The 23,168-nt window shown below is 37.3% G+C and overlaps 2 protein-coding genes and 1 non-coding gene across 4 annotated transcripts in view; 1 reads left to right on the top strand and 2 right to left on the bottom strand.

Annotated features, from left to right (window-relative positions):
- MINDY2 (MINDY lysine 48 deubiquitinase 2) overlaps window positions 1–23,168 on the top strand; it is an 86,255-nt gene that overhangs the window by 50,363 nt on the left and 12,724 nt on the right. For both annotated transcript variants that reach the window (XR_009007659.1, XM_007166108.2), the window contains exons 7-8: window positions 19,692–19,865; window positions 22,230–22,424. Coding sequence is in view for 1 of the 2 variants with exons in the window: in XM_007166108.2 (XP_007166170.2) it covers window positions 19,692–19,865; window positions 22,230–22,424 (369 nt within the window). In the remaining variant the exon portion in view is untranslated. The remainder of the gene's footprint in view (window positions 1–19,691; window positions 19,866–22,229; window positions 22,425–23,168) is intronic.
- On the bottom strand, window positions 13,720–14,380 carry LOC103010224 (RING finger protein 11-like). The gene has a single exon (XM_057543805.1). It carries the CDS (start codon window positions 14,363–14,365, stop codon window positions 13,901–13,903), a length of 465 nt encoding a protein of 154 aa, XP_057399788.1. The 5' UTR covers window positions 14,366–14,380; the 3' UTR covers window positions 13,720–13,900.
- LOC114238385 (U6 spliceosomal RNA) lies at window positions 20,243–20,349 on the bottom strand. The gene has a single exon (XR_003623776.1). It is a non-coding gene; the product is annotated as a U6 spliceosomal RNA (small nuclear RNA).

The following is a 23,168-nucleotide window of genomic DNA, read 5'->3' as shown; positions in this document are numbered from 1 at the left end:
TCATGTCATTTATGGCTTTGCCAAAATAATCTTACTGATTCATTCCTCTTGTTATCTCTTCAATGCTTCCATTTTTACAGCTGCCACCTAATACAGGAGTTTATCAACTTATCTCTAGACTTCTGTGGCAGAATACTGCTCTGATCAGGTCAATAATATTGCAAAAATGTTAGTAGCACCCAGTGCCTAGAGGATAAAAATGCAAGGTATTTTCTACTATCCCCTTGTGTCAACACTTTGCTTCAGCCATAATGATCTGTCTACTCATTAATAGTCCTCCATCCCCATACATACTTTATGCTTTCCCATTTTGTTTCTTACTCCTAATCCCTATGTGAACATTCTCACTCCTTTTTGCCTATCCAAATTTCACCTATCTTTTAAGAAACATTTTAAATACTAACTCTTCAGTAAAGCTACTTCTTCTCTCGTTAAATCAGTGGTTCTCAACCCAGATTGTATGCTAGAGCTGCCTAGGGAGCTATTAAAAAAATACCAATGCCCAGAGCCCACCACCAACTCAACTAAATCAGAATCTGTAGAGGTGGGACCTGAGCAACAGTATTTTTAAAATGTTTTCCAGGTGATTTAAATATGCAGCTAAGGCTCTGGATCACTACTCTACCCTTCCTCCTGTACTTGTTATGGGCCATATTGTCCTTACTTTGCCCTTATTGATGAGTACCTAGTTAACAATTTTCTTTCCATGTAAATGTGTCTCATTTTTCTAAATGAAAGTAAGCTTATTGAAGTCAGGAATCTGACTTTGTATTTCCTTCAACACTTTAATCAGTGAATTGCACAAAGTAGTGTAAAATAATTATTTGTTTGCTTATTTAAGAATACTCTAAAAAAAAAAGAATACTCTATAGCCCTAGCTCTCCTGCTCCCCTGTTAGTTATAGCAAGGGTTTGTTTGTATTGTTCCCATATTTAAGCTAGATGTGTGCTAGGTATGGGCCCAGATTTATCCATACTCCTCAAAAATCTAAGGCCAAAGAACCACAAAATCAGAATTATTGCTACATAATAAATACTTCTAAGTCATCTCGCTTTACCTGTTCTCTTCAAGTCCACATTTTATTCATTCATTCAACAAATATTTATTGAGCATGATTATGACTGGGTACTTAGCTAAGTATTGGACTGCAGTCTGAGCAAGACAGCTATAGTTCCTGCCATTTAAGGACCTCCTAATTTGACAAAGGACAGATGTTAAATAATTACACAAGTAGGTATCATTTCTGTTGAGATACACTCTGTGAAGTGTACATACAACATGCTGTGAGTACTTTTATTAGGACTTATAACCTACTTGAAGATGTCAGGAAAAAAAGGGGGGTGGTGTGGTTAACTAAGCAGATGGAACATGTGCGCAAAAGCCCTGAGGAGGGAAATAACCTAACTTTTTAAGGAATTCGAAGAAGGGCTATGTGACTGAAGCATAGAAAATAAGAGGCATGATGTAAGGCTCAAGAGATAGATATCAGATCTTGTAGAGTCCTAAGTTAAAAGGAGAAATAGGGAATTCTCTGGCAGTCCAGTGGTCAGGACTTGGCACTTTCACTGCCACGGCCTGGGTTCAGTCCCTGGTCAGGGAACTAAGATCCCACAAGCCAAGCTGTGTGGCCAAAAATAAATAAATAAATGAATGAATGAATGAGAGAAATAGACTTTGGTCTCCTGATGGCCTAGTCGTTCTTTTTGTTCTCTCTCTCTCTCTTTTTTTTTTTTTTTCTCCGCAGGGGTGAGATAGTTCAATTGAGAAAACAACGTCTCTGGCTGTCATGAGTGGTTGTTTTACAACCTCCCAAAATTGAGCTTTAGACGTTCCCTTTTTTTTTTTTTTTAAATCAAGGCCATATCCCTGACCTGGAAGTCCTTTACTCGTCACCTAGGTATTCGCAATCTTCCTGTGTGGTTGGGAAGGATGCGCCTCTCCTGGAGCATTTTCTGCATTGGGTCTGTTTCTGGACTGAGTATGCATTTCCGTGAGATAATGATAGCTGAGAGAATGTGTGCATTCTGCTATTTCTCACTTCTAAGTTTTTCTCAGTAAACCTTATTCTATAGCTAAACAGTGTATCACTAGTGGTGTGTATCTCCCTGTCCCTTGTATAACATGAAGGTGCTTTGGACTTTGGGGTAAGAGTGGATGTGTATTTAATTAGGAGACTGTTGTAGGAGGGCAAGTAAGAGACTGTAGTGACTTGAACTAAGATGTAGAGAAATGGAGAGTAGACAGATTCCATAGACATTTAGGAGATGTAATCAACCAGATTTGGTGATTAAGATGTGAAAAATAAGAAAGAGGATAGAAATTATTTCAAGCATCTTTTCTGACCACAATGGTACGAAACTAGAAATCAACCCAAGAAATAAAAATGAGAGAAAAACAATTACATGAAGACTAAACAACATGCTACTAAAAAAAGAGTGGGTAACAATGAAATCAAAGAGGATATTAGGAAATATCTTGAGACAAATGACAATGAAAACACAACTTTACAAAATCTATGGGATGCAGCAAAAGCAGTTCTAAGAGGGAATTTCATAGCAATACAGGCCTTCCTCAAAAAACAAGAAAAATCTCAAGCCATCTAACCTACCACCTAAGAGAATTAGAAAAAGAAGAGCAAACAAAATCCGAAGTCAGCAGAAGGAAGGAAATAATAGAGGTCAGAGAGGAAATAAATAAAATAGACATTTTAAAAAATAGAAAATATCAATGAAACCAAGAGCTCTTTTTAAAAAAATTAATTAATTATTTTTAGCTGTGTTGGGTCTTTGTTGCTGCATGTGGGCTTTCTCTAGTTGCAGCAACCAGGGGCTACTCTTCGTTGCGGTGCGCGGGCTTCTCATCGCGGTGGCTTCTCTTGTCGTGGAGCATGGGCTCTAGGCGCATCGGCTTCAGTAGTTGTGGCACTCAGGCTCAGTAATTGTGGCTCACAGGCTGTAGAGCGCAGGCACAGTAGTTGTGGCGCACGGGCTTAGTTGCTCTGCGGCATGTGGGATCTTCCTGGACCAGGGCTCAAGCCTGTGTCCCCTGCATTGGCAGGCGGATTCTTAACCAGCACGCCACCATGGAAGCCCCAAGAGCCAGTTTTTTGAAAGGATAAACAAAATCGACAAACTTCTAGCTAGGCTGTCCAAGAAGAAAAGAGAGAAGACCCAAGTAAACAAAATAAGAAATGAAAGAGGAGAATTAATAGCCAATACTGCAGAAATACAAAAAAATCATAAGAAATACTATGAATAGTTATATGCCAACAAATTGGGACAACCTAGAAAAAAATGGACAAGTTTCTATAAACATACAGCTTGCCAAAGCTGAGTCAAAATAATTTGGGGCTTCCCTGGTGGCGCAGTGGTTAAGAATCTGCCTGCCAATGTAGGGGACACAGGTTCGAGCCCTGGTCTGGGAAGATCCCACATGCTGCAGAGCAACTAAGCCTGTGCGCCACAACCGTTGAGCCTGCACTCTATAGCCCGTGTGCCATAACTACTGAGCCCGTGTGCCACAACTACTAAAGCCCGTGCGCCTAGAGCCCATGCTCCACAACAAGAGAAGCCACTGCGATGAGAGGCCCATGCACCGCAACGAAGAGTAGCCCCTGCTTGACACAACTAAAGAAAGCCTGCATGTAGCAATGAAGACCCAAGGCAGCCAAAAATAAATTAATTTTTAAAATAAGATAATTTGAACAGACTGATCACTAGAAGTGAAATAGAATCTGTAAAAAAAAAAAAAAAAAACGAAAAAACAAAACCCAAAAAACCCCCTGCAAACAAAAGTCCAGAACCAGATGGCTTTACTGGAGAATTCTACCAAACATACAGAGAACTTATCCTTCTCCAACTATTCCAAAAGATTGAAGAGGAGGGAACACTACCAAAGTCACTCTATGAAGCCACCATCACCCTGATACCAAAAACCACACAAAGACACCACAAAAGAAATTATAGGCCAATATCTTTGATGAATATAGTTGCAAAAGTCCTCAATGAAGTATTAGCAAACTGAATCCAACAATACATAAAAAGGATCATACACCATGATCAAGTTGGATTCATTCCAGGGTTTCAAGGATGTTTCAAACACATGCAAATCAATTAATGTGATGTGCCAAATCAACAAAAGAAAAGACAAAAACCAAATGATCTTCTCAATAGATGCAGAAAAAGCATTTGATAAAATTCAACATCAATTCATGATAAAAACTCTCACCAAAATGGGTACAGAGGGAACACATCTCAACAATAAAAGCCATTTATGGGACTTCTCTGGTGGTCCAGTGGTTAAGAATCTGCCTTCCAATGCAGGGGATGCGGGTTCAATCCCTGGTCGGGGAACTAAGATCCCACATGCTGCAGGGCAACTAAGCCTGTGTGCCACAACTACTGAGCCCCTGTGCTCTAGAGCCTGCATGCCACAACTAGAGAGAAGCCCATGCACTGCAACGAAAGATCCCGCATGCCACAACGAAGATCCCGCATGCCACAACCAAGACCCGACACAGCCAAATAAATAAATAAATAAATTTTAAAAATAATAAAAGCCATTTATGACAAACCCATAGCCAATATAATACTCAATGGTGAAAAGCTGAAAGCCTTCTTGCTAAATTCAGCAGCAAGACAAGGATGCCCACTCTCACCACTTCTATTCAACATAGTATTGAAAGTTCTAGCCACAGCAATCAGACAAGAAAAATAAATAAAATGTGTCCAGATTGGAAGGGAAGAGGTAAAATTATCTTTGTATGCAAGACTCTATACAGAAAACCCTAAAGCCTCCGCACAAAACCTGTTAGGACTAATAAATGAATTCAGTAAGGTAGCAGGATTAGTATACAGAAATCTGTTGCATTTCTTTATACTAACAAATATCAGAAAAGGAAAGTAAAAAAAAAGTTTAAAATTGCACCCCCCCCAAAAAAAAAAACCAACCTAGAAATAAACCTAACCAAGAAGGTGAAAGACCTAAACACTCAGAACTATTAAACATTGATAAAGGAAACTGAAGAAGATTCAAAGAAATGGAAAGATATCCTGCGGTCTTGGATTGGAAGAATTAATATTGTTAAAATGGCCATACTACCCAAAGCAATCTACAGATTTAATTCAGTCCCTTTCAAATTACCTGTGACATTTTACACAGAATTAGAATAATCCTAAAATTTATAAGGAACCACAAGAGACTCAGAATTGCCAATTAATCCTGAGGAAAAAGAACAAAGCTGTAGGCATAATCTTCCCAGATGTCAGACAATACTGCAAAGCTACAGTAATCAAAACAGCATGGTATTGGCGCAAAAACACATATGGATCAACGGACCAGAATAAAGAACCCTGGAGTAAACCCACACACCTATGGTCAATTACTCTTCGACAAAGGAGGCAAGAATATACAGTGGAGAAAAGACAGTCTCTTTAGCAAGTGGTGTTGGGAAAGCTGGACAGCTGCATGTAAGTCAATGAAGTTAGAACATTCCCTCACACCATGCACAAAAATAAACTCAAAATGCCTTAAAGACTTAAATATAAGACATGACACCATAAAACTCCTGTGCCAACAAATTGGGACAACCTACAAAAAATGGACAGTTTCTATAAACATACAGCTTGCCAAAACTGAATCAAGAAGAAACAGATAATTTGAACAGACTGATCACTAGAAATGAAATAGAATCTGTAAAAAACAAAACAAAAACACACCCAAAAAACTCCCTGCAAACAAAAGTCCAGGACCAGATGGCTTTACTGGGGAATTCTACCAAACATACAAAGAAGAACTCATCCTTCTCAAACTATTCCAGAAGATTGAAGAGGAGGGAACACTACCAAATTCATTCTACGAGGCCACCATTACATAGACTAAAACATAGGGGAGACATTCTTTGACATAAATCACAGCAATATTTTCTTAGATCAGTCTCCCAGGGCAAAATAAATAAAAGTAAAAATAAACAAATGGAACCTAAACAAATTTAAAAGCTTTTGCACAGTGTAGGAAATCATCAACAAAAAGGCAACCCACGAATGGAAGAAAATATTTGCAAATGATGTGACAAATAAAGGGTTAATTTCCAAAATATACAAAGAGCTCATACAACTTAATATCAAAAAAACAAACAACCAAGTCAAAAAATGGGCAGAAGACCTAAATAAACATTTCTCCAAAAAGACATACAGCTGGCCAACAGGCACACGAAAAGATGCTCAACACTGCTAATTATTAGAGAAATGCAAATGAAAACCACAATGAGATATCACCTCACACTGGTCAGAATGGCCATCATCAAAAAGTCTACAAATAATAAATGCTGGAGAGGGTGTGGAGAAATATTAATATATGGGAATATTAATATTCCCACTGTTGGTGGGAATGTTAATTGGTTTAGCCACTATGGAAAACAGTATGGAGGTTCCTTAAAAAACTAAAAATAGAACTACCATATGATCCAGCAATTCCTCTCCTGGGCATATATCAGGAAAAGACAAAAACTCTAATTCAAAAAGGTCCATGCACCCCTATGTTCATAGCAGCACTGTTTACAATAGCCAAGACATGGAAGCAGCCTAAGTGTCCATCAACAGATGAATGGACAAGGAAGATGTGGTGTATATATACAATGGAATGTTAACCATAAAAAAGAATGAAATATTGCCATTTGAAGCAACATGGATGGACCTAGAGATTATCATGCTGAGTGAAATAAGTCAGACAGAGAAAGACAAATACTGTATATCACTTATATGTGGAATCTAAAAAATAACACAAATGAGTTTATTTACAAAACAGAAACAGCCTCACAGACATAGAAAACAAACTTCTGGTCACCAAAGGGGAAAGCGGGGAGGAGGGATAAATTAGGAGTATGGGATTAACAGATACACAGTACTATATGTAAAATAGAAAAACAACAAGGATTTACTGTATAGCAGGGAACTATATTCAATATCTTGTCATAGCCTATAATGCAAAAGAATCTGAAAAAATATGTGTAACTGAGTCACTTTGCTGTACACCTGAAACTAATACAGTATTGTAAATCTATTCTTTAATTTAAAAAAAGAAAGAATGATTTCTGGGTTCTAAGCATGAACAACTGGATGAATGATGATGCTCTTTATCAAAACGCAGAACACTGGAAGAGAAAAATGATGTGAACTTTTAGAACTGTTAGAGCTGCTTCTGAGGCATCCCTCCGAGTGGAAATGTTGGTTAAATGGTTCAGGACTGGAATAAGTTTTGTGTACAAATAGGGAGATGGAGAGTATGAGATTTACAAGAAAAATGTGGAATTGGAAGAAAAGAGAAGGCCTAGGACAGAGATTTGAGTAGTGCCAACATTTAAGGATGAACTAGTGGAGTATAAACTGGCAAAGGAGACAGAAAGAAAAGAACAAAAGGAAAATCTAGAGAATATAGTATCATGTAAACCAACAAGGAGAGAGTGTTTCAAGAAGAATGGAGATCTCAATTGTTAAATGCTATTGAAAAGATGAGTAAGATAAGAACACTTGGGGGGAAAGTGTTCATTAGGGATATGGATTTCATTGATATCTTTTAGAGAATGGTGAAAGCAGAAAAAAAACCTCATTGAATTGGTTAGGAAATGATTGGGGTCTCAGATACTAGAAACAGATTATAGGCAACTTTTGAAACAGTTTGTCTGTGAGGAGGCACAGACATAATGGCTCATAGCTATAGTAGAGTGTGGAATCCAGGGAAGGTTGTTTTTGTTTAATATGAGAGACTTGACCATGTTAAAATATTGAAGGACTCAATAGAGAGAAATGTTGAAAATTTAGGAGAGGAGATAATGTTAGAAGCCTCCAAGAAGGTGAGAAAGGATAGACATTTTCACAGGTAAAAGGGATTGACCTTTGGTTTAAAAAGAGACCTCTCCATTGTAAAGGAGGGAAAGAATAGACTATGAGTAGAGCTACAGGTAAGTTTATAGATTTGATGGCAGGAAATAGAGAAAGTTATTGTTTCAATGTTTCTGTTTTCTGTAATGTGGAAGGCAAGATCATTTACTGAGACTGAGGAGGGGTAGGAAGGTTTGGTTCCAGATTTGAAGAAAGAAAATTTGAAGTAGTCTTTACAGCATGTGGGAGAAAGGACTAACTAGAGAAATTAAGAATCACTAGGCAGTGTTAAGGATGGTAATTATTACATGAATATACCACTTGTGTCATTTTTCTGCGGGAGTATTCATCAGAGTGTAGGCCTGGTGAAGGTAGTTAGTTATCCTAGATTTGGGTCTTTGCGAAGTGGGTGCATCAAAGAATAGTAGAGCAAAGGAATTTAGGGGCATGATGTTATTATGTACATGGTGATATTGTCCAAACTTATAAATATTTTCCTAGAAAAAAAAACAACACCATTCTTTACAAGGTAGTCCGGTTTTGGTTTTTTTTTTTTGTCCGCGCCACGTGGCTTGTAGGATCTTAGTATCCCAACCAGGGATCGAACCTAGGCCCTCGGCAGTGAAATCAATGAGTCCTAACCACTGGACCACCAGGGAATTCCTGGTAGTCCTATTTTTATAGAAGGGATAAATGGAAACAACTACCCTGGTAGCCAGTCACTAGGGGGAAATGGTATTATTTTCTGTAGTGACCACCAAACTGAAACAGTAGCACTGTTTTTTACGAAAAATTGGAAACTTACAGAAAAATGATGAGACTAATTTAATGTATTCCTATTATACTCATCACTGACTTTTAACAATTTTGACATTGTATTATTTTTTATCTATTTTTATATTTTTGCTTATACTTAAATATGTATCTCTAAACAAGAACACTTCCCTTTCAGATCACAGTACCATTATTACACCTAACAAAGTTATCTATAATTTTTAATATCATCTCATACCCAGTCCATATTCAGATTCCCCATTTATCCCCCAAATGGTTTTATGGATGGTTTGTTCAAACCAGGATCTAATCAAGGACCTTGTGTTACATTTGGTGAAGTAAGTCCTTTTTAGACATAAATCCTGTGTTTTCCAGGAATCTTTTGGGTCTTTGGGCTATTTGTATCTGCCTCATTATAATCCTCTCAGTTCTATTTCCTATATTCCTGTTGAACTTTCTTTCCAGTTCTGAGGGTCTTTAAATTAGACACTGCTTTACTCTGGCAAAGTACCCAATGAGTACATTCTTTATAAGAGTCAGAGACACTTTCCCTCCTAATTGACCCAGTGACTGATAACCGACTTACCACAAAATCTATAGCACTTCTTCGGTTGTTGGTGTAAAACTAGAAGCCCTAAAGGAATACTTAATACAATTTAAGGAAGGGGTTCCTCCATTTGCTTGATAAGGAAATAAGATGGAAGATTGTGCCCTTGTTCTATTAAACTGTTCAGCATTAAAACTATTATTCTGTACCACTAATTGCTGGATTGTTAGAGTTTCTGTAGTTCTTTATAAACTTGAGCCCTAGGGAATCTGTAAGGATATAAGTAAGGAAAAACTAGAAAGCTGCTTTTTCCAACAAGATATGCCTACTTTTACTGCTGCATTAGATCTTCATAAGGACTTTTAACATTTCACTTTTGAAGGACCCTGAGATTTTTAGGGCCATTTTATGCATTCATATTTAATGATCACTTTATTTTGCATCTTCCTGCCCCTGTGAACTCTTTGGAACAACTAGAGTATAAACACAGTTCATTCCATGGAATTCTAGATATACTTTCCTTTTTAAAAAAAATATTTATTTTATTTATTTATTTATTTTTATGGCTGTGTCAGGTCTTAGTTGTGGCACGCAGAATCTTTGATGAGGCATGCAGGATCTTTTTTTTTTTTTTTTAAATAAATTTATTTATTTATTTTTGGCTGTGTTGGGTCTTCATTGCTGTGCTCGGGTTTTCTCTAGCTGTGGCGAGCGGGGGCTACTCTTCGTTGCGGTGTGTGGACTCCTCATTGCAGTGGCTTCTCTGGTTGCAGAGCACGGGCTCTAGGTGCACAGGCTTCAGTGTGGCACGTGAGCTCAGTAGTTGTGGCTTGCAGGCTCTAGAGTGCAGGCTCAGTAGGGCACACAGGCTTAGTTGCTCTGAGGCATGTGGGATCTTCCTGGACCAGGGACTGAACCCGTGTGCCTTGCATTGGCAGGCGGATTCTTAACCACTGTGCCACCAGAGAAGTCCCACGGGATCTTTAGTTGTGGCGTGCGGGCTCTTCATTGCGGCGCATGGGCTTCTCTCTAGTTGTAGCATGTGGGTTTTCTCTTCTCTAGTGGCACGCAGGCTCTAGAGCACGTGGGCTCTTTGTTGTGGCGCACGGGCTCCAGAGCACGTGGGCTCTGTAGTTTCAGTACGTGAGCTCTCTAGTTGAGGCGCGTGGGCTTTAGTTGCCCTGCGGCACGTGAGATCTTAGTTCCCTGACCAGGGATTGAACCCGCATCCCCTGCATTGGAAGGCGGATTCTTTATGACTGGACTACCAGGGAAGTCCCTCTAGATATACTTTCAACAAAAAATAAATTTAATATCTGGATAGAATATTTTCTACTACAGATAAATAGTGTCTATAACTAGGGACCTATAATAATAATAATAAACTGCCAGTCTGTAATAAGTTGGCAATCAGTCAAAAGTATCTATAAGTGTATTATTCTATTAGTGGGGCTTATTTTTACTGTGATTTGCAGAAAGGATCTTTATAATTTTTGGTACCCGTATCGTATCATATGCCATTATTATCTCAGGACCAAGACCAACAAGAAGTCTGTGTTGGGACAAAAAGGATTACCTAGGAAAGGGAATCTCTAGTTTCTTTATAGGTTGTACCAATTTCCTTAGCAATTTATTAAATTCTACCTTGTGTGTAAAATATTTTTGTCATCTAAATTCTTTTGGAACTCTAGAGATGTATGAGCCGTGGACTTTTGTTTGACCAAAGGGAAGGTATGTGTCTCCTTTAACATTCTCTAGTACTATATCTCTGTTCTAACTCCTGTATCTAGACTTTGGATAGAGGCAGGGGCAAATTCTCTTGTTCGGTTAAACTTTTTGGTGACTCTCTCAAACCATATTTCTAAAACTGGACAAAGTATTCTCTGTTTACTAGCTTTATGATTCCATTTCCATAGACTTTTTTTTTTTTTATTAATTTTATTTTTATTTATTTTTGGTTGTGTTGAGTCATCGTTGCTGTGCGCAGGCTTTCTCTAGTTGCGGCGAGCAGGAGCTACTCTTCCTTGCTCTGTGAGGGCTTCTCATTGCAGTGGCTTCTCTTGTTGCGGAGCATGGGCTCTAGGTGCATGGGCTTCAGTAGTTGTGGCACGTGGGCTCAGTAATTGTGGCTCGCGGGCTCTAGAGCGCAGGCTCAGTAGTTGTGGCACACAGGCTTAGTTGCTTTGCAGCCTGTGGGATCTTCCCAGACAAGGCCTTGAACCCGTGTCCCCTGCATTGGCAGGCAGATTCTTAACCACTGTGCCACCAGGGAAGTCCTCCATAGACTTTTTTTTTTTTTTTGCTACTGTATTATAACTTAATTTAACTTGGTAAAAGCCAAAATTGATGGTTCTTAACATGGTATGTGGAGATCAAAATTAAAGAATACAAAGTACCGGGCTTCCCTGGTGGTGCAGTGGTTGAGAATCCGCCTGCCAATGCAGGGGACACGGGTTCGTGCCCCGGTCCGGGAGGATCCCACATGCCACAGAGCAACTAGGCCCGTGAGCCCCAACTACTGAGCCTGCGCGTCTGGAGCCTGTGCTCTGCAACAAGAGAGGTCGCGACAGTGAGAGGCCCGCGCACCGCGATGAAGAGTGGCCCCCGCTCTCCGCAACTGGAGAAAGCCCTCGCACAAAAACGAAGACCCAACACAGACATAAATAAATAAATAAATAAATAAATAAATAAATAAATAAATAAATTTATAAAAAAACAAAGTTAAAAAAAAAAAAAAGAATACAAAGTACCTTAAAAAAAAAAGCATTCAGCTCAATCCTGGTTCCTTCAATATTACTGCCAAACTTCTGTGAAAGAAGGCTTGTAATAAAGACTAACAGCAACATGGAAGATGATTTAAAAAAAAAAAAGTTCATTTATCAATTTAACAATCTTGAAAAAAAGAAAGTGACTATAATACTTGATGACAGACATCATGTTTAAGTAGAAAACACAAAGATTAAAAAAAAGTAGTATCTCTGAAAATATTGCACAACTTCAGGTGTTTCCTCCAAATTTGCTTTATGTAATTGGATATAAATTAATGAACAAAAACTTAAGCAAGATACATGTAACAATTTAACAGAACCTGATAATCTAATTTCTTTCAATTTTTCTCAAACTCATCATGGGGCTTATAAGAAAATTAACCAACATAGATACTGCTACAGTTGAATGTCAAATCTTTAAGTACTTATGACATACTAAATTCTTCTATAATGCAATTATGAAGAACCCTTCAAGAGACTTGTGTTTTGTATGTAGAAAAGTGTTAAAGTCAAATGTTCAACTCAATATAAAATAATAAGAAACATTTCTGATTTGTTGGGTTGAGATTACTTCTCCTTTTGCTAATGAATGATTTTTTAGCTGTAATATCACTGAGTTGAACAAATATGTCACCTTTGAGTACTTTAAGAAAAATAAACACATGCTAAATGGATAAAACATTACAACTACATCCTTACTAGGCCATCTCTACTTCTAACACTTCAGAAGCTTAGAGATTCAGTGTTCTTATATTAACTGCAAGAAAAAGATAAAAGAGAAATTCCTTCTTTTTTGAGATCACAACTATGAAGTCATGTGGTTATACAAATTCTGCATTTGTGTGCAAAACATGAAACACATTTATCTTAATTCTCCCGGCTTAGAATTGTCAGTCAACTAGCAGGACTGTCCTTCCAAGAAACAGAAACAGAGATGTGTTTTACATAACTTCAATAACCTCAGCACTACAATACAGGGAAGGAGGTCACAGGAAAGAATAAATCAAAATTGTTACAACTGAGAAACTTTTCTCAGTTTAACCATGGTGCCACTTTCATTTTTACATAAGCGTGGTGGCATAATTCAAGCTCAATAAATCAGAATTCTTAATGTTTAAAATTTACCTTGACTTTTAATTATCACCATATTAACAACCAAAATAATTAGGTGAAACACATAAGAAAGGGTAATATTAAATCCCACTTTACTAGAGTTGGTTTCTTGACACATTAACTCATTTTTTTATAGAAAAGGGATAGTGCATCTCAGCTTGCTTACACACTAGGAGATCACTTTGAATTCTGCATTTCCTAACTGCAAACAGATATAGCACTTATAACAGGTTATAAATAAACGGGTTTTCAAGCATAGAGCCAGCCCCAACTATAATAATACACTATTTAAAAAGACCTAAGGCAATGAATTACATTTCCAATGGAAAAAAAAGAACTGTACAAACAAGCTTAAAACTACTTTTTTTGTGCCAGTGTTATAAAATGTAGCTTTTAATAAAACCTTGACCCAAATGCCAGCAACTTGAGAAAAGAATTTGGGTGGGGGGAAGAAGAAAGTTATTTCATTTAGGAAAAATAGCTACTATCTTTTTCCTAATCTTCGACATACACAATTTAAACTTATACAGCTGCTTTAACACTTTACACAATTCCTATGTACTGGAGCAGTAACAAGATCTAAATACAATTATATTTTTGAACACTGGGTCAAGGCTTTACATAAAAATACCTTCCTACTTTTCCCCCTAAGTTTCTAAAATATCACATACTTTTCCCCAACATCTGCAGCCATTCAGGAATATTTAGGAAACTTTTGTGCATGATCTTAATCCCTAATCCCTGGCTCTCTGGGCTCAGTGACAAAAGATCAAAACCACCAAAAATGATGGTTCACTTGAAGTCAGATGAGAGACCCTGGCTCAATTAGTCTCGTAGGACGAAAGCAGTGCTGCATCAACTGGCTCCATGCAGGAGGGGCATGTGAAGGATCTCATCAACCAGTCGTCTGTACAGTCCAGATGATAGACATGCATGCACGGCAGAAATCGAATTGGGTGCCCGTGAACAAAGTCCATCATACAGATCACATACTCCCGGATCTTTTTTTCTGATCCATCTCTTCCAGGTTCATAAACTCCTTTAGGCAAATGCTGTGTAAGGCCTATTCTTTGAGCTATCCTAATTTGTTCCTCTTCAGTCAGCTGAGTTGCTGGGCGAGTCTGGCTAGGTGTTGGATGATAGACCGGAACTGGAACTTGTTCCTGATACGGCGGCGGCAGCTCCTGATCCTGCTCCGTCCCCTCGCCAAAGCTAGCCCAGTCGGACTGAGACTCGTGAAGCAGGGAGATGTCATCTGAAGTGGGGGACTTGAGACAGTTCCCCATCTTCCGGGGCTGGGGTGTGTGATCTGTGCGCTGTTTTGACAGTCTTCTCCCCTCCATAGACTTTTTAATTAGGCCTTCTGTCATCACAGAGTCATAGAGGATGTGTGAATTAAATTGATTTTTTCCCTATTATACTTTTCTCCTATTCTTAATTATTATAATAATTTACCAGTCAACTTCACACTTCCCAACTGTGTATGGATCTATGGTTTTGATTGCACAGCCTCTCATGACATTTTCTCTGACAACAGATACTAGTTGACTTCCTGTTTTTGGAAACTCCTCTTATTTCTAGTTTTGTGGTTTACCATTCCTAAACTCTGGACAAGTACCTCTTCCATTACTAGCAAAGCAATCAAGTCCAGCTCTTGTTAGTTATTCGTTGTAATAGCACTCTCCATGAACCCTTGATTAAACTATTCTTCCCTCACCTGCCCATTGGCAAAAATACATATACCCCTAATTTCTATCTCGTATGTTACCTTGCTCTATGTAATTCCATCTAATGTCATACAGTTAAACTGGGCAGATCATTTTGGCAAATCCACATTGAGTACATGATCCTACGAAGATCTGTGCTTTTCATCAGCATAACTAAGATTAGGATCTGAAAGTAGCAGGAGGAGAAGCTAGTGAGAGTGCAGATGCTTTCAGGGCCATTCTTGTGGTTCTAAATAGTGAGATGACTTTTTAACCAGACAGGAAATTTGAAAGTATAAAAATGGGCTGTAAATAAATCCCCACTTTCCTAGAAACAGACCCATTTTGGTCTGTTCTGCTTCGGGATTCTTATATATATAATTCTATATCCAAGATCTAGTTATTCATTTTTATTTTAATGATCCTCCTCTGCTTCTCTAATACTTCCTGCTTGCTCTTTTTTTTTAAATAAATTTTTAAATTTATTTGTTTATTTTTGGCTGCGTTGGATCCCTGCTGCTGCACGCGGGCACTCGACAGCCACGGCAAGCGGGGGCCAGCCCTCGCCACGGCACGCGGGCCCCTCACCACGGTGGCCTCTCCCACCGCAGAGCACAGGCTCCAGGCATGCGAGCCTCAGTAGCCGTGGCCCACAGGCTCAGCAATTGTGGCCTAAGGGCCCTAGAGCACAGGCCCAGCAGTTGTGGCACACGGGTCCAGTCCAGTCGCTTCGCAGCACGTGGGATCCTCCCAGACCCAGGATCGAACCCGCGTTCTCTGCACTGGCAGGCAGACTTCCAACCACCGCACCACCAGGGAAGACCCCCTGCTTGCTCCTTAGTAAAATAAACTACTGATTGCTTGGCCTCTGTCTAGATCACCTAGCTTCTAGATCTTTGGTTAAATAACGACATCTGCCTAGTTCTTTCCCCATCGTGGCTCCCCCTTGATCATCCCTTTCCCATATCAACTTTTATATCCATGTCTTGACTGTTTCCTCTACCTCTTGGTTTTAAATTATTGACAACTCACTGGAGTATATTCGAATCCAAGGTGTTTAAGGTTGGCTTTTATTAGTTTGCTTTTTTACTTTACATTTAGGGATTAGAAGTGAGAGTAGTTTAGAAGGAGATACAGTTCAAGATAAGTACTAAAGCCATATTAAAGAAATAAAATAAGTTTGTCCATTCACTTTTCTCTTTGACTAAGACTATGGTGGGAATTTTTTTTTTCCACAGAAGGCTACACTTAAGTAAAAATTCACTTAATTTAGATATTTTTAAAAGGTAGTCGATACATCAAAAATTGTCACTTTCTTTTTCTTTTTTTTTTTGGCCGTGCCATGCGCTTTGTAGGATCTTAGTTCCCCGACCAGGGATCAAACCCATGCCCCCTGCAATGGAAGCGTGGAGTCCTAACCAATGGACCACCAGGGAATTTCCGAATTGTCACTTTCTTTTAAAAAATTTTTTTAGAGGTGGGAAGGGGAAAGAAATGTGGTAACAGAGTAAGAAAAGTGATTCCACAGTACAGGCAGAGAGATCCACCTTTTCCTTTTAAATAAGAGGCAGGAAAAGGAGATAGATACAGAAACCGAGATAGATTTAGGGGCTGTTCATGTGCCCTGAATTATACTAAGGATTTTACGTTCATTATCTCATTTAATTTTCACAACTTCCCACTTTACATCTGAGAGAACAGGCTTAAAGCCCTGAGTAACTTGCCCAAGACCACACAACTTGTAAACAGCTCCAGTCTGACTTTTAACTTCACACCCTCAACAGCTTTGCCTCTCTGGGTGGGTAAGAAAGTTACTCGTAGGTGAGACTGATGTTTGTTAAGTAGGAGTAAAGTTCATCTTTCAATTTATAAAATTCCTTAGAAATCCTCTCGTCTCACTGCTTCTGTATCACTTTATAAGAAAAGAAAACTAAGGTCCAAAGACTTTAAATAATTCAAATCCAAGCTAGTTAAACAGAAATATTCAGGCAGTGCTTTCCTCTGTATTTTAAAGGCTGGAATTACTTAACTTTTGTATTACATAATCAGGTTTTCTTCTATTTTACCAATTTACAAAATGTGATAGTATTATGTATATTGTTAATAAAAGTAACGTATATACTCTATATAGAATTATCAGAGTATTTTAGATAGAACAGGTTTTCGTTCAGTCTTCTTTTGTGATTTAATTGCCCATTTAAAAAAAAATTATAAAAACTATCTAATGTCATTTGTTTTTATGTAATAATAAACATACATTTTATACATTAATAAACAATTTATTAATTTAATATATGCATTCTGTATTTTTTTGTGAAGTTAATATTTTAAAGACTGGTGAGTGAGATTAGGCAGAAGATTTAAGGCTTAGAAAAGAAAGCTTTGTCTAGATAATATTAACAGAAGTGCTGGGATACAAAAGCAAGAAATATTCTTTTTTTTTTTTTTTTCCTTTTTGGCCGCGCCATGCGGCTTGCAGGATCTTAGTTCCCCAACCAGGGATTGAACCTGGGCCACAGCAGTGAAAGCGCCAGGTCCTAAACACTGGACCTCCAGGGAATCCCCAAGAAATATTCTTGATGGTGATTTAATTGTAGACTCTCAGGAACAAATGGGCCTAAAGTATTAAGTACTATACTGACACATGCTTTGTTATTTTAAGTAATAACCAGCATTGTTGACAGTGGACCAGTTACAGGCTTTTTTTGATAAATGTCAAGATCTAAAAGAGGAAGAAATTGAGGCTGATGGTCCATGAGAAGACAGGTCACCTATACCAAGAAATGGATACTTTTAGTTAAAACTTTTAAATATTCATGTGCTATGGATGATAGTAGCTTTCAATAGAAACGCTCCCAGAATTTACCTATCCTAAAGTGTCATTTGGAGGAAAATTATTGATAAGATTATAGTTCCTTTCCAACAAACAGCCAATCTAATATATGATCTATACAAAATAAACTGTAAAACTTAGATATTATATAATATGTTGAAACGCATTGTGATAAGTATAAAGAGAAGGGTCAGATCTATTCAGTGGAAAATTAGTTTTTCTCTTAAATTATCCCAGAACAAGGTAGACCCTAACTGGGTATTAAAAATATGTTAGGTAATGAGACTGCATGGGTGAATAAAACATGGCTCTGGTCCTCAAGGAGCTTAAAATGTATTAAGAGAGATGATTAAGTAAACAGACAACTGCAACTCAATGTATAAAGTACTATAACACTGTTAAGTCCAGGATTCTATGAAGTCACATAAAAGGGGCACTAATACCAGAGTAAGGTGGGATCATTACTACCCATGAGATGAATCCTCAAGCACTTAGCATAGTGCTAAGCATATGGTAGGCATTCAATATTTGATAAATTGGAACATACCTGATTTAAAAAACAAAACAAAACATGAGCCTGGACTTAATATTTGCTTAAAACAATGTCTTTAAACTTTATACCAAAATGTGTTTCTTTATGAATCCTTTTCATGTTGCAATAGTAATTTCAGTGACCTTGTAAATTAATCAGTACCTACAGCTGATTCTTGAATGTAACTGCTACTAGACAACAGGAAAGACTTTGTACTTTAGGAGGAGCTGTGTCCCATAGTGCTGGACACAGTAAATGTTCAAAAATAACAACTACTTAGTTTTTTTTAAAGCTTCAGAATTTATTCAGTAATTCTCTACCCTCACCACCAAATTCTTTAAAGGAATTTCTTCTTATTATTAAGATTCTGTATAAGTGAGAACTTGAAAAGTATGATTCTTGTGCAATAATAAACACTATATTAACCAGTGGGAACTCTGAACAAGTAAATGAAAGTCTTGTCCTTGGCAAATCTGAAATAAAAATGGCTTACAAACGTTATATGGTATACTAGGGACACTTTACATATGATTGGAGTTAAAACTAATGCATATGAGCAATTAGAGATCAATGCTAAATTCTATGGTAATGACTGTAAATACATTATGACTTCATTGATTAATTCAATAAATATTAGGCTCCAACTTTATGATACAGCCTACAGTAGGCCCAGAGATAGATTAAAAAATACAGTCTGGGGAACGAGGAGGAAAACATAATCATTGTACAGTGTGATTTAATGCTATTATAGAAAAAGTACAAAGTACTGTTGGTGTACAGATTAAGAGCAGCTAATGGTGCAGAGAAGGAAAAATTGATATGAAATGGATTAGTCATATGTGCTTAATTTTTTTAAAAAACAGGCAATATGATATAATTTTATTGTGACTCTGTCTTATTTGTTATCTGATGTATTTTTTTTTTAATTATTATTTATTTATTTATTTTTGGCTGTGTTGGGTCTTCGTTTCTGTGCGAGGGCTTCCTCCAGCTGCGGCAAGTGGGGGCCACTCCTCATCACGGTGCGCGGGCCTCTATCGTTGCCTTTCATTGCGGAGCACAGGCTCCAGACGCGCAGGCTCAGCAGCCGTGGCTCACGGGCCCAGTTGCTCCGCGGCACGTGGGATCCTCCCAGACCAGGGCTCGAACCCACGTCCCCTGCATTAGCAGGCAGATTCTCAACCACTGCGCCACCAGGGAAGCCCATCTGATGTATTTTTTAGGAACTTGTATAGTATTTTTCTATTTTGTGAAATGAGATTAAAAAACCCCAAGGGCTATTTATAAGTTATGAATTAGTTGAACATGCCAAGAACTCCTATTTCTCATCATACTGTAGTGTACCTTTTATAAACTATATTCAAAGCCAAGTAGATATAATTCAGTGAGCAAATAAGATATCTACTTGGTCAACTATTTAGTATGTTGTGCAGATCTAACTAGTAGGAATAATTATATGTTTTAAAAAGATTATACAATTTCTCTTAAATATTAACTAGCTTTGATCAATTTAACAGTCCTTTTTCTTATTTCTTATTAAGGGTCTACTGTATTTGTTGGTAACAGACCAGGGGTTTCTCACTGAAGAAAAAGTTGTTTGGGAAAGCCTACACAATGTTGATGGCGATGGAAATTTCTGTGACTCAGAATTTCATCTGCGACCTCCTTCTGATCCTGAAACTGTATACAGAGGACAACAAGATCAGATAGATCAGGTAAATTTGTTGTTTTATCTTCTTCATATTGTTTAAAGTGTTCATTCCTTTCAAATGTGAATTTAGTTATCCAAATTTTTGAACTAAAGATTTGTTCATTAATATACTTGTGAAATTTTCCTGACACTTCCTAAATAGGTAAGTTATTATTCTACATTTACATTAATTGTACACTTTGGTTCAGAAGGCCAGATTATATTGAACTGTGAAGGTCATGGTAAAGAGTTTAAATTTTATTCTAATTGTAGTAGGGAAGGTATGCCAAGTATTAAACATGGAAGTGACATGATCTACTTTACCTTTTTTAAAATTGAGGTAACATTAGTTTATAACATTATATGTTTCATGTGTATAACAGTATATTTCTACTTCTGTAAAAAAATATGGAATGCTTCACAAATTTGCGTGTCATCCTTGCATAGGAGCCGTGCTAATCTTCTCTGTATCGTTCCAATTTTAGTATTTATGCTGCCAAAGTGAGCACTATGATACCTTTTTAAAAACCTGCTATGTGGCAAATGCATAGGAAGGACACGGTTGTAAGCAGACTAGCAGTCCAAGCAAGAGGTGATGATGGCTTAGCCTTGGTGGTAGAGATGAAGAGACAAGTACATATTTGAGATCTATTTTGATTAGTCAGAAAAAGTAGAAAAGAAAGAGTCTTGAAGATAGCATACACTGGATAAAGAGTAGGGGGGTGTTCTAAGCCTTAGAGTCCAAGGTAAGGAGGAACAGACACTTACAGCAGGAGCTGCACTACTGAGCAGAATTCTTATTTAGAACTGAGACAGACGAGATTTTTGCCTGCTATTGGTTGGTAGGCTTAGAGCCACAAGTGTGTTTATTACTAGAAGTATAACAGTGATGTGATGTTTTCCTCAACTGAGGCAGAAATATGTTTATGTTAAACAGTTGGCACATGTTTCGCTGATAACAATTTAAGTGCATAGAGACTGTGTTCATTTAACCATTATTCATTGAGCAATTGTATTGAGCACTATAACTATGTCCTGGGGACACAAAGATAAATCATTCAGTCCTGTCCTCAAAGATTCTGCAGTCTAGTTGGGGGGGACAGGTATTTGACCAACTAATGTTATATGTTAAGTTCTATAATGGTAATTTGAATAGCAAGCTATGAATGGACAAAAGCATACTCGATCCAAACAAATGCTGATCTTTCTAGGACTCTTGGCTCTCCTTTGACAAACAGCCATAATAATCAACATACTCATTTTCCTTCAGAAGATATACAGGGGCATGGTTTTTTAAGTGTTACTTAAGAGAAATATACAGGAGTTTTCTAACCACTGTATGTAAAAAATAGTGGCACAGGAATGAAGTAAAGCAATAGATTGCCACAGTAATCTAGTCGTAGGGTGTTGAGAATATATGTATGATATTGTCTTTAAAAGTAGCAAGGAAGGGACTTGGCAAAGAGCAGAGTTTGAAGAATTGAGGAGAAAAATTTGAAGGACAAATTCTTGATGTCAGTAAGATAATCATGCTAGATAGTACAAGGTCTTCACAGGCAACAACCTTTTACATATCCTCTGTGGTTATTTAAAATTCTCTTATTTCGAGGGTAGATTGGGGGAGGTGCACAAGAGTAGTCAAGTTTCATTCAGCACTAATTCTTAATAAAAGTGGATGTTATGTTAGATAATATAACTTTTGACCAAAGATGCATCACTTTCTCTCATAGGAAATAATCTGGGTGTGTGTGTAGGAGGAGAAGGGCATAGTTAAGTAACTGAATATGATTGTATGATGGACAGCTATGTTGGCTTTAAAAATCATCTTTTGGAAGAATATTTAATAAATAATCTTGGGACGTTCTTATGGCTTTTTTTTAAACAGAAGACTTTCATGGCATTAAATGGAAAAGAAAGCAGATTATGATAGTTTCAGGGGTTGGGAGATGGGCGATGTGTTTGTGTTTGTATGTGAATATAGAAAAAAATGATTAATATATAACAATTATATATTAATTGTTAACAGTAGTTGGCTCTGTGTAATGATATTATGGTAATCTTAACTTTCTTATTTATGCTTTTTTCCTTTGTAACAATTTTCTACAGACATGTGGTTTTTTTTTTTAAGCTTTTCTGAATGCCTTATGTACTGCTTCTAGAAAGAATTCCAAATGAATATTTAAAATATTTGTAACAATGGCAACATCACTGAAATAATTTCATACCTCCCAAACAGAAATAAATAGAAAACTTCTATTTTTACATTTACCCTCTGGTATGTTTTTTAAAAGCCACTCTCATAGGTTTGTAGATATAACCCCTATATTCACACATGTTAGTTCTTGGATAAAATCTCATAGCTAAAAATGGTTATCATTTAATTTCTTAGGACTATCTTATGGCATTATCTCTACAACAAGAACAGCAGAGCCAAGAGATCAATTGGGAACAAATACCTGAAGGAATCAGTGATTTGGAACTAGCAAAGAAACTCCAAGAAGAAGAGGATAGACGAGCTTCTCAATATTACCAGGAACAGGAACAAGCAGCAGCAGCTGCTGCTTCTGCTTCTACACAGGCCCAGGTAAAAACTAGTGTTCTGATTCTTAAATATAATGATCACTTTAGCAATAAAGAAATTTGTGCTGAGATAAAAACTTTTAAGTTAGGTATTGACTCTGTTAGCATTTTTAGCATCCATGGATTTTATGACATTGTCCTAAGTTTGTGATTATCTTAATATATTTCTAATTTAGTTAAATTTACTTTTTCTGAGGTTCTGATGGGAAGATTTTCCAAATTTATTAAGTTCTTAATAGCTTCAAACAATATAAACCAATTTGAACAAATCTTTCCTATCACTTAGAAGGCAGTATGAGGTACTGCTGGAAAGAATGTAGACTTTGGAGCCAGATAAATGTGGATTTGCATTTTCTGCTTCTGTCTCCCCTTACTAGGTGCAACATGGACAAAGTCCTCTACGTCTCTTAGCTTCATTTTCCCTATCTGGAAAAAAGAAGATAATACTTAACCCTTAGGTTTGTGGTTAAGAATAAATAATGTTAGCATTTAATCCAATGTTTGACATGTGCTAAGTATTCAACAAAGGTTAGCACCTTTCCACTTTCCCCAGCTAAATGTTATAAGCACTGAAAATGTAACTAAGGGGGTTTCTATTTCTTAAATCTCATTTCATTAAATGAAAAAAATATTTCCCTTCTTTTATGTTTGTACCATGCTAGAACTATTCCTTTGATTTGGGTATTCAAGAAAGCTTGATGCCCTTTAAGTTCTGATGAAACTTTAAATATAGAGGTCTCTATTAAAA

The sequence above is a fragment of the Balaenoptera acutorostrata genome, chromosome 3 (assembly GCF_949987535.1).
Source record: "Balaenoptera acutorostrata chromosome 3, mBalAcu1.1, whole genome shotgun sequence".
Lineage (NCBI taxonomy): Eukaryota > Metazoa > Chordata > Mammalia > Artiodactyla > Balaenopteridae > Balaenoptera > Balaenoptera acutorostrata.
The sequence above is the reverse complement of the archived record's forward strand: the minus strand, read 5'-3'. Positions and strand labels throughout refer to the sequence as shown.

Bases quoted from the DNA above. Each gene is read 5' to 3' on its own strand.
- LOC103010224 (XM_057543805.1), bottom strand. From the start codon at position 14,365: ATGGGGAACTGTCTCAAGTCCCCCACTTCAGATGACATCTCCCTGCTT.